This window comes from Aethalodelphis obliquidens, unplaced genomic scaffold (assembly GCF_003676395.1).
Source record: "Aethalodelphis obliquidens isolate GAN/ISIS:26980383/991018 unplaced genomic scaffold, ASM367639v1 scaffold142, whole genome shotgun sequence".
Lineage (NCBI taxonomy): Eukaryota > Metazoa > Chordata > Mammalia > Artiodactyla > Delphinidae > Aethalodelphis > Aethalodelphis obliquidens.
The window spans coordinates 570,559-582,353 of record NW_020838086.1 but is presented as its reverse complement, the minus strand read 5'-3'; the positions used below and the strand labels follow the sequence as shown (position 1 = coordinate 582,353).

The 11,795-nt window shown below is 37.0% G+C and overlaps 1 protein-coding gene across 1 annotated transcript in view; it reads right to left on the bottom strand.

Annotated features, from left to right (window-relative positions):
- Positions 1-303: 303 nt before the first annotated feature.
- DMXL2 (Dmx like 2) overlaps positions 304-11,795 on the bottom strand; it is a 142,149-nt gene continuing 130,657 nt past the window's right edge. Inside the window, exons 30-40 of the mRNA XM_027099798.1 lie at positions 9,995-10,057; positions 8,782-8,868; positions 8,576-8,697; positions 7,294-7,432; positions 6,576-6,636; positions 6,318-6,445; positions 5,686-5,763; positions 4,801-4,892; positions 4,043-4,095; positions 2,505-2,722; positions 304-1,791 (exon numbers count right to left, since the gene is read on the bottom strand). Of these exons, the coding sequence (XP_026955599.1) occupies positions 1,582-1,791; positions 2,505-2,722; positions 4,043-4,095; positions 4,801-4,892; positions 5,686-5,763; positions 6,318-6,445; positions 6,576-6,636; positions 7,294-7,432; positions 8,576-8,697; positions 8,782-8,868; positions 9,995-10,057 (1,251 nt within the window). The 3' untranslated portion in view covers positions 304-1,581. The remainder of the gene's footprint in view (positions 1,792-2,504; positions 2,723-4,042; positions 4,096-4,800; positions 4,893-5,685; positions 5,764-6,317; positions 6,446-6,575; positions 6,637-7,293; positions 7,433-8,575; positions 8,698-8,781; positions 8,869-9,994; positions 10,058-11,795) is intronic.

Genomic DNA, 11,795 nt, shown 5'->3' with positions numbered 1-11,795 from the left:
CACATAAGCACCATTCCCAGCTCAGCTCCTTCACCAGTGTGGGTGCCAAAATCCACTCTCAGTTCAATACACAAGAAGGCACAGTGGAGTTGGTTCTTACCCAGCTAAATCCCAACATTGTGTACCTTCTGTCTGGTCACCCCTGTATCCCGTTTCCTTGAAGGGCTTCTGATAGAGAAGGCACTCAAATATTTGAGTAAATGAATGAACTGCCTAATACCTTAAGAATTCTCTCACAGTTAAGCATTTTATCAAAGTTAAAATTATCTCAACTGTTAAAAATATTATCAAAGAATGCCAGACCAAACTGAGGTAAAACTCTAACAAATAACATTTATTTTTCTTTTACATATGTATTTCACAGCCCAAACATCACATTGCCTTCAGAGAAAGGTGCTCTTATGCCATTATATTTTACTATATACTGCACAGGCATTAAACATTCTCATTAACGTGATGAGACAATTTGCTGGTAAACATTTAAACACAGACATTGGTTTCAATATTTCAAGAACATATTTTTGGTCATAACCAAGAAGTACATCAAAATATGACAACACTGGCTAACACTTTTCAAGCAAATAATATTTAACTCTGCATAGTTTATACAATAGGCTGTGGTAATAAATAATATCACCAATCTCATCAACTATTAACTGGCCACAGAAAGCCTAACATTCATTTTAATTATGATATGAAATGCTCTACTGGTGTAGGTTCAACATAGCCTTAAAATATTGTGGGTGTTTTAACCTTGAATACATGAAAAGAAAAAGTACTAAACTGGACTAAAAAAGAAGTACTAACTTGGTATGTTTTGGTTAACTACCAATATGTCATGTCCACATATTACATTCCTAACATGAAGGCAAATATTTAAATAGAAAATCTAGCAGTCCAAAAAACGTGAATGTGCAAATTGTGAGGAAAACATTGCATTTAAATTTGCACTCATTTGCAAATTACAGTACTAGATCAGTATAAACACTAACAGGAAAAATATTCAGCAGGAAAGAATGGGAACGACCTCTCACAGCAGAGAACTAGTCACTATGCGCTGCTTCAAAGTGTGCTTACACGCTGCTTACAGTGTGTTTCTGGTGTCCTGAAGCTTCTAACTCCTTATGACTATTCTTCATTCAACAAAGGAGACTGCAGGCATGCTTCAATCAGTGGTAAGAATAGGAAGAAAAACCTGAAACAGCAACATTTTCTTCCTTGATTTGGTGTAAAGGTCCTTCTCATTATTATAACTAACTTATATGCTAACTTCTAACCTCAAATGTTTTCTGAATCAGGTTTGCTAAATGCTGTAAAGAATAGCTACCCTTTATACAGTACTAGGTTTTGTTTTATTTATGTCGGCATGATAAAAGGTACACATGCACAGTCATTCTACCAGCCCATATACGCAAAACTCAGCCTAAAACTCAGCTTGGATCAGATTCAAATTCTACACAGAGATTCTCTGTATTGTTTTCAATGGGTTAACAACTGCTTGGAAAGCAGAAATGCCTAATAATTTCTGCAGTGTGTTTTTTAATTGAAATGTTTATAAAAATAAAGCCCCAATCTTTAAGTCTATAGAATGTCAAGAATGCTATGAGGGATGTTAAAAGCACTGGGCAAAACCCTCGTCTTCAGCGTCCCATCTGCCCCACAGGAGAAGATGCGGTTGCCCTGGGTGATGTCGATCTGCATGACTCCAGCCCCAAGGTTTCTGAATATGGACTGTTTAGCGTGTTCATTTTTAAATGAATGAAGTAGGCCATGGCCTCTCAACCTCCAAACCTAGTTTAAAGAAAAAGTGTAAGTCATTTAAAAAATAGAGAAAGAGACGAAAAACTTTTAAAAACATGGCCTTCACCTCTGTTCTCCCAGCCCAACTGATCTCATTAAAGCCCAACTTTCCTGTCCACTACCTCTTTTCTAACAGTTTACCTAATTGGAAATAATACCATTCACAGGGCTCATTTACCATCCTTACACTTCCCTGTACCTTCTTTCAAATTCCTCTCTTCACATCCTCTTGTTTCATATTAACCATATATACCTCATCTCTAATTCAATTAAATATTTCAGTTAATTCAGTTAAATACATTCCTAACGCTAAGTTAGGCCCTGGGACAATATAAAAGGCTTCTTTGGAGACCTCAACTGTACAAAACAGAGTCAGGTACTGGAGGCAGAGGTGGGAAGAGGGGAGGGGGATGATGTGAGAAACCAAATTCATGTCATCAAAAACTCAATGCATTAATTAAAAACTCATACACTTCTCAAAGAGAGTTCTTTACAGCTTTTTAATGACCTGAGAGTATACTGAGATTGATTATCTGGTTTTCTAGATCCTAACAATTTAGAAAGAACCACACAGAAGTAAGGGAGGAAGCAATATTTGCACGAAGAGGGTGGTGAGTTTTTTGGTTTGGTTCCCCCTCCCCGATCAATCCTGACAGCAGGTAAAGATAATATTTAGCACATTCCAGCCTCTTGTACTGACTCACCTTTATGTTACCTTCTGCTGAACCTGTAGTAAAATATTCCTCACAGGGATCGAGAGCCAGCGCCTTAACTGCAGAGTCATGTGCCTGGAATGTGTGAATTAGCTGTCGCTGCCTGATGTCAAAAATGCAGATGTAGCCTTTCCTGCCCCCAGATATTAGGAGTTGCTGTTTTGGCGCGTACTGAAGTACCGTGGCACCATGATCATGGCATGTGAAACCTGAAGAAAAACATCAAGAGCCTTTCCCAAATGATGTCTACCTTAGCACTTCTGGTAATATTTAAATGCACATTTAAGTAATACAGAAATTACTGTCACATTTTCCCTTCTAATTTCTATAATCATGATCAAAGTATTAAAAAAGATGGCAAGCAATAACAGAAAAAAACATACATAATCTCAGTATGAAAACACACACCCATATACACAGGAAGTTGAAACTTTATGCCCAAACTAAGTTATACTGTCTCATAAGAATGTAGAAGCAAAAGTGCAGAGGAGAACAAGTTTCTCAATGATACTCAATGTCTTCATTAATACCCACCAATAACAAGTATTTACCCTTTCCCAGTTCCTGCCCATACATAAAACCTCATCAAAAGTTCTTCACAGGGAAATATATTTAATATCCTGAGATAAACCATAATGGAAAAGAATATGAAAAAGAATATATGTATAACTGAATCACTTTGCTATAAAGCAGAAATGAACACAGCATTGTAAATCAACTATACTTCAATAAAATATATATATTTTTAAAGTCCTTCTCAGCTAAGTAAATGAAACTACACTAGTGTGAAAATTACCAGCCCCAAGTTAAGGAGTTAACCTTCCCAGGACTCTCTGCATTCTAATGTGATTAACACCTTAAACTAATATGTGGCAAATCTTTAAGAGATGTTAATAATTATTCGCCAAAAACAAAGAATTTTGCAATCAAAACTGGGAAATAACTACACCTTTCAAAATACACGTCAGCATAGTAAAAGACTCAAATCTGTTTTGTTTTTTTTTGTTTTTTTTTAACAAAGTCCTCCTAGCTATGTTTAACCCAAACTTACTAGAGCTTTGAGCACTTGGTGGCATTATGTGAAAGAGTGATCTTTAGGACAGCGATGTGGAAAACACTGTCTTAAAAGGAATAATGTTTAAACGGCATTATTCAGATTTCTAATCATAAGGCTGACTTTTAGTTTACAGTCAGATTTAATTCTCTGAAATACCACCTCATTTCTGTTGAGCTCAAGGAATACTTTGCAACTGATTTCTTCAGCAGCCTTGTTAGTAGTGCCACTCTCCATACCATATTTTCTGAATGGAATACAACACAAAGATTATTCTAGGCTAGCTGGGTTTCTGTGACCATATATATTTACCTCAGCAAGGTAGCCAGATATTCTAGTTAACTTTTAGAATTTTATTCACTCTATCTCCATTTTTAACCCGTGAATAAACACGCACTGGATTTACTGGTTAAAATAAAACCAGGAAAGCATTCTTTCACAGTGTACTGAAAAATCAAAGACTTAGCTCACTTACCATGAATGAGGCTGTTTCCGGGTGATATCAATGTGTCCCAGAGGCATACATTTCTAATAAAGAAACAATAACAAAAACACATCATAAACAAATTGTTCTAAGTCATCACTGGGATAAACTGTGTCTTTACATCAAATATTTTTACTGATTGAATCTTATGTTGTTTTGTTCACTCACATTTATAAAGCAGTGATTCTCAACTAGGATGAGGGTAGAGGTTGGGACTGGGGATATATCTCTTCCAAGAGTTTATCCTTTTCAAACTACAGGGTCTGTCTCACATGGTCCCACCTGACTCTGCTCCATCTCATCCCCCGGCCCTATCTCTTTTCCATTATCACTCCACGGAAAATGAGACATGATTTCCTGAGTAGAAGAGATGCTTCTATATCCTTGGGGGTAAACACTGCAGGGAAATGAGAGGTGTTATTCATGGGCACATGTTGCCAATGAAAACAATCTGAGGCAAAGAAAATGTTGAGAATGATGGCTACAGAGCCTCAAAAACTTGACAGTATTAACAGCAATAAAAAAAATAGCTTTAACATAAAAATTCCACATACTTTTTAGTAGATTACATTAGGAGTAATTCTGGTCTTTCTCTTTTTGGTAAGGAAAACTACTTGAAGAATTATGTAACAAAGTTTTTGTATTCCTGAGGTGGAAAAACCTGACTAAATAGAAATCCATACTTACTAGCAAGAATACCTTTCTGCCTAAAATATGCTTATTTCTTTTTTGCATCTCTGTTAACCTACCTATTGTCATTGGACTGTCCAGATGTGGCAACTAGACTTGAAGAGGTAACAAATGCAAAGTCACTTGTGGCTTTACTGTGGCACTGCCAACTCTATGGGAACAAAGTGCAAGCTGATGTTATCTCAAAATCCAGTAAAATGTGGTACAGTACACACACACAGCTCTGCTAATCATATACTACATGCATGACCTAAGAACACTTTTTAAAATCTAGAATAAAGAATAATTGATAAGAGGATTAGCTGTCATATGCATGTTACTTGGCTAATACCCAATAATTTTTTAAAACTGGAAGAGTTGGCAGAAACATGGAATTAAAGATTATGTAACAAAGGAATAAAACACGAAGTACATGAACTTAACCTTCCAGCGTCACCGTGCCCCCGACCCTCCAAGTGCAGACATGCTTTTCTGCATCACCACGTGTTCTAACATGATTTGGATTAATGGATGAAGTGGCCTATTGGGATTGGTTATTTTATAATCTAATAAGAAACATTCTGGAGCAAACTGGCATACATGGAACCTGTCTGGTTCTTAATACAGTACCTAAAACGAATCACTATAAAACTCTATCACTAAGAAGTCAGAGATTTCAAAACAGATAAAAGTGTAATAAAAATGTATCCTGAATAAGACCACACACAGAGAAGGCCCCTAAAAATTTCAAATATAATGGTCACCCTTCAAGCTGTGAAAAGCAAGTTTTTTGCGTTTTAGTCATTTCAGTCTAAAACTAGGGCAATGATGGTGCTGGGCCGTGGCTGCTGGACAGAGTGGTCCCTTTCCCAACAGATCCACCAATGGGACTCGCTGTCTGAAACAAACACTTCACAAACAAAGTGGCCTCCACATGTGCTCTGCGAATGCTGAGTGATACTTACCATGTAAGGTTTGGGATTTGATGCAGTTTGGTTTACTTGCCAGATACTCAGAAAACCCTCTCCGTCTGCGACACCACACTGTAAGAATGGCGTAAATATTAAACACAGCTTCTGAGTAGCCATATCGAAGGTAAAATCATTTATGAAATGGAGAGTCACTCAGTCCCCACTTAACCAACATTCTGCCTATACCTATGCTCCTGCTGCTGTAGTTCTCAAGAAAGCCCAAGTACTGTAAATAACCTGCCACCTTTTAAATTCTTTTCCATGCCTATTTCACTGTTTTCCTCCAAACTTCTGTAGCAGAACTTAGTAAGAAATTGGAAGGTTGCTCTTAGGTGCCTGACTCTGCACACAGGCACCATCAATGCACTCAACAGAAACAGAATTCTTTACCCTCACAGAATACGTAGTATCTGTAAGTAGATGATTAATTAATCCACACAAAATTCTGTGGATTTATGCTTTTCTTGAGAGCCAAGGGGCTATATAAACAGACACCATCAGACTGCCTGCTCAACTCAAATCCAGAGCGACTGAATTTGTTTTTAAGTCTAGTTTTACTAGCTATTTACTCATAAATATCTGCAGTTCTTTTCGGACAAGTTTAGCAGTAACCCCCAGGAACTAACCTTGTTGCCTTGTGAATTGAAATATAATCTGGTAACTCTTGCATTGCCAGCTTGGCGGAAACAGACAAGCTGCTGAGGTCTTGTCCACTCAAACATTCGTACACTGCCATCCTGAGCACCTGTAAGATCTGAGACGCAAAAGGAAAAGCAAAAAATAAGAAACAAAGCTGAAGAAAGAGTTCCAACATTTCCCATTCTATAAGCCAACTTCAAAATGATAGCGATCACTTGCAGTCCTTTGATCATAAATAAACTCACAGTATTGATGGACTGGGTGTGAGGTCATTCTCTTAACATTATGTAGATTCCTTTTCATAAGCTTTAAAAGAAGATAAAAATGAATTTCTTTTGCATCACAGAAGAAATAAGGAAGGATATGATTCAGGCCAACTCTAATTCTGATAACAGTTATTCTCTTACACTGGATTATTACTAAAATAAACCCTGTTGTGGATTTTCTGACCCACTAAATATACGGCGCTTGTCTAACAGTCTGGGAAAGCACAGTCACTTACTGGCGTGCCCTGGTCTGTGTGGACTGTGAGGATACCAAGCTGCTTCATCTAGTTGTAAAGGGAGCTCTCCTCCAAAGTGCCCCTCCCTAAGGACAGTCAGGAGTATCTCCAGATTCTTCAGAGCAGAACATGAGAATGGGACCCCTTTAACTACAGTGACTAACAACGTTATTGATGGCATTTTTCAAACACTTAGAGTAGACATGAATTCCTCTCTAGCTCTGCTTTACCACTTTGTGCCTCTCAGTTTGCTCATCTATAAAATGAAACCACTTAGTGTTGTTATAAGAAAAAGCATGCACCTGACATAAAGAAACCCACAGCATGCTAGCTATCGTTATTATGGTATACTAACTGGTCACTGCCTCTGATCTTCAGCATCATTCCTATGTCAAAGTGATTTCAACCTATTTTTGAGCGAGTCCATATCCAGAAACCATACCTAATAGTAAATAACATACCACACTAGCTCCAATGCTAGTCTGTCCACTGCCCAGCCACGGCAGAGATGAAGATGGATGCACCTGACTTGCTGAATGGGATGTTGCACTGGGTTGATAAAGAGTTGTAGTGGAACCACGATAATCAATATCATCTGAACTGTGGAAAACATTCATGTGTTACTGTGACAGTTCCATTTTCTCAACACAAATTCCAATTACAGAACTTTTTATCTATCTGAAGGACAGTCTTTATTTTAAAAAAAAAGTATCAATATCCATAATAAAAACATAGGTACAAGTCCTAATCATAACCAATTTTAGTACTGGTTAACTTTTTCCCCTTAGGCAAAATATAAGTTTAGTCTAATGTTTGGGAGAATTTTATTGCTGCACAAATTAGAACAAGTGTTTGTTTTGAAGTATTTAACACAGATTTTCTTTTTATCCTGTATAGAAAAAGACTGTATGTTCTCTTCCAGTGCAGAGACCCCATTTATAAAATTCAAACATTTTAAAGAAACTGGAGTTAAAAGTTTTCTTAAACTTAGGTGCTAATTATCACATTAAATGTTAAAGTAATTTTTATGATGGGCCATATCATATTACATGGTTACATCTACTCTGAAGTGTGACTGAAACCTAGTTGTATTATATACCAATGAGACAGAAACAGAAATGAGGGAGGCCATCATGGCACCACTCCCAGAACACAAAATTTCCGAGAGTCTGGAGAAAAGCAAGAGGGATGGAAAACATGGAGGAGAAACCCCCAAATAGGAAAGCATTACTGCACTCTTGGTGCAGTGTCCATAGTTTTACTGAAAAGTAAAGTTGGCTACATTTTTATCTGAAAAAAAGGTGTGCTTATGGAGAGATAATCAAGAAGAAACACTGAAAATTACTCAGTAAATGTGACTCATCAATCAGTCTAATTAATATATTAGTGTATTCTGCTTTTTATGGTAATTATCCAGATCAGCTGAATTTATTGAATATTGTGTAATTTCTGACATTTCTTTGGGGTTAAATGTCAAAGTGGCAGTTGTTAGCATTAGGCTCTGGTGTCGGGGATTATTCTGACTCAAACGTTATGAATAATTCAGGGTCTAATGGAAGAAGTAGGAGTAATTTGTACACTGATGTAAGCAGAGCCCTTTATTGGCAGCTAAACCAATTATGTTTGTCTCCTCACCAAAGAAATACATAGTTTTCAAGACAACTGAAATCAAGTGCATAACCACTTAATAGGTTCTTTTTGAAGAAAACTACATTTAAAATTGATTACATAAGGCAAGCAAACCTTTTGGATTCTCTGTCATACTCTTCTCCAATCCATATGTATGACTGACAGGCCAGAAGAGAAGTAATATCGAGTTCTTGTACATCATGCGTTGAAGCCAAAACAATTTCATTACAGTTTGCCTGTAAAGCAAACTCAAAGTCAATAATTTAAGCAATTTCACTAAAACAAAGTACTACATTCTTTATAATTACTGAAGATTTTACCTTATTAACAGAAAATGCCATGATCATATCTGACTCCTTATGAATGATTTTTGCCTTTCCTCCTGGATAGCCCAGATCTGCTTCAACCTACAAGACATTTGTCAGCAGTTTTAGTTGTTGCAGCACAGCTCCATACAGATATATGTACATCCCACAAAACTTAAAAGGAGAACAAGAAGAAAATGTAGCAGTAGCAGCAGCAGCAAGAAAAAAGGTACCAGTAATTTTAGTGTGTTGAAAATTAGCTGTGGAATTAGCTTAGATTCTCTGATGCCCTGTAATCACCCCAATTACAAAAATTTCCATTGTGATTACAGGATACTGAGTAACTGTCACAAAAGATAGCTAACATAATTTTCATTAGTATTTATAACAGTAATGTCTCTTATCTCTTCCAAAAGTGCACAAAGATACAGCAGTAACAATGTGAGAGAAAAAGACACAATCAGAAAGACAAAGGAGTCACATAAGAAGTGAAATATTTTTAAATAAGGGTGATGAGATAGGCATAAGAAGTTGGATACAAGAACAGTTAGAAGGTAATGAAGGAGGGCTTCCCTGGTGGCGCAGTGGTTAAGAATCCACCTGCCAATGCAGGGGACACGGGTTCACGCCCCAGTCCGGGAAGATCCCACACGCCGTGGAGCACCTAAGCCCGTGCGCCACAACTACTAAGCTTGTGCTCTAGAGCCTGCAAGCCACAACTACTAAGCCCGCGTGCCTAGAGCCCGTTCTCCGCAACAAGAGAAGCCACCACAATGAGAAGCCTGTGCACCGCGACTAGAGAAAGCCCGCACGCAGCAACTAAGACCCAATGCAGCCATAAATAAATAAATATTTTTTAATTTAAAAAAAAAAGTAATGAAGGAGATTGATGAGAGGAAGGTGTAATGCTCAGAGTTGAAGGTGATGGGGAGAAAAGAAGAGGCAGAATCAAGAAAGAGGCAAGATAAAACAATCATGTTTAAGAACAGATGGGGAAAAGGGACAGAACTGAAGATCGAAAAGGAAGCAAGAAAGAGAAGAACCAATGGCAAGAAAGATCAAGCTGGACACAGTGGAGCATCTCCTACCCTGTGCCAGTGAGGTGTGTGGGAGCAGTGAGCACTCTGACTAGTTAGCCAGCTGGGCAGGTCATGGTTAGTATCAGAGATGAGGGGTTAGCTCCTTGAATTTTAAAGAACGAGCTAAATTCGAGAGCATGGAATACTACCTTGATGTGGCAATCTTCTGCTATGCAGTTTTGTTTGACCTGCTCCACATGTTCTTCTATAGACTAAACAACACCACACCGTCACAAACACAAAACACATGCATGAAACGGAATTATAAAAGAAATGAAAGTTTTCAAACTGAAATGGTTGCTCCATCACTTAAAGATGGTAAAAATGAATTTGCAAGCTTTAAAATGAATTTAAAAGCACATCAAGAAAAAAATTAAACTGAGTAAAATGTGATGTCATCAGAAAAAACAACACAAAGCAAAACAGGCAAAATTAATGTATTACATATATAAAAGCAATTTCAAAATAAAAATTCATTATTTGTATGTCAGTTATGTAACTTGGAAGTTCTAACTTAAACTCTAGTCTCTAAAAATAAAACCTACTTGTATAAGCAGATGCATCCTCTACTACATAGATTCCTAACCTATAGGGGTTTATTTCAAATAAATAAAAACTATTTTTTTCTAAACACAGATTAAAAGTACTGATAAATTATTTCACTCTTACTCATAAGGAATATATCCATGAAGAGACAGTCAAGGGTTAAAATTCACATCAACCATTACACTATACATAATCCTATGATTTTCTCCTTATAAGTAAATGTTTGATGAGATGAGGCATGGGAAAGAAATCACACAAATAACTTGCTCCTGGTTGATGACAGGGCCATTAGGAATGGCTATAATCAGAAATATCATTTCTGCTGTGCTGTGGAAACCTCTGAAGGTTTGATCAGAGCAATATATTGCTACCAATACTTCCTGAAGTGCCTGCTTCTCTTTCAGCCAACAGGACCCAATTCTCCATGCCTTGTGCAACTGCTCAAGGGCTGCTGCAGCTGACACTGAAGGAATGGTACAAGTGTGCAAGGGCCAACTCAGCAAAAGCCAAACTGCAGAAGAACCTATTTGCCTTTAATCAAGTGGCTAAGTTTGCCACATTTATCCATTTCACAAAAAGCTGTTTTGTGGAATAGTCTTCTCTAACATACTCAGTAAAAATACCTTCTTCTGAATACACCTAAAATTTCAGCATTTCTCAGAATTTTAGTTTTATTAGGTAATTTTAAAAAATTAGCCAATTTTAGCATTCTTAGGATTATTTTGCCAGTTTTGCTAATTAATCAATTCACTGAATTTACCAAATTTATTGACCACCAATATCCTATTTAACAATCTAAAAAGATAAAACACTCTTATTAGATGGGTAGTTTTAATAAATTCTGCATATTTCTGAACTAAGTGACCAATTTTACTTTGCCTCAAGAGCTTTCACATTGTTTTCATAATTTTTTTTCGTAAATGAAAACCATTTTTCAGCAGATAATGTGCTATTCAATACAGTAGCCACTAAACACATATGGCTTTAAATTTAAATTAAACAAAATAAAAAATTCAGTTCCTCAGTCACATTAGCCCACTTCAAGTGCTCAATAACCACATGTGGCTGGTGACTACTATACTGTACAGAACAGACATAAATTTCCATTATCAACAAAGTTTTATTGGACTGCATGCAACAAGATATTAATTTCATTCAATAATTTAAAATTCAAAGGTACAAAAGGGTACATGATAAAAATTCTTCCATCCAAACTCCCAGCCATGTACTTCCCTTCCTGGAGCCAACCAACGCTTACACAGCATTTTAAGAAATGTTCAGTTTATCTCTGTCCCACCTCCCTGTACATGGAGAGCCTCTTCGGGTAGAAAAATAGAAAAGAACACACAGCTTGGGCTGCTGATCCCAAGAGCACAGAAATGGAGGGACATAAAGAAGGGGAGG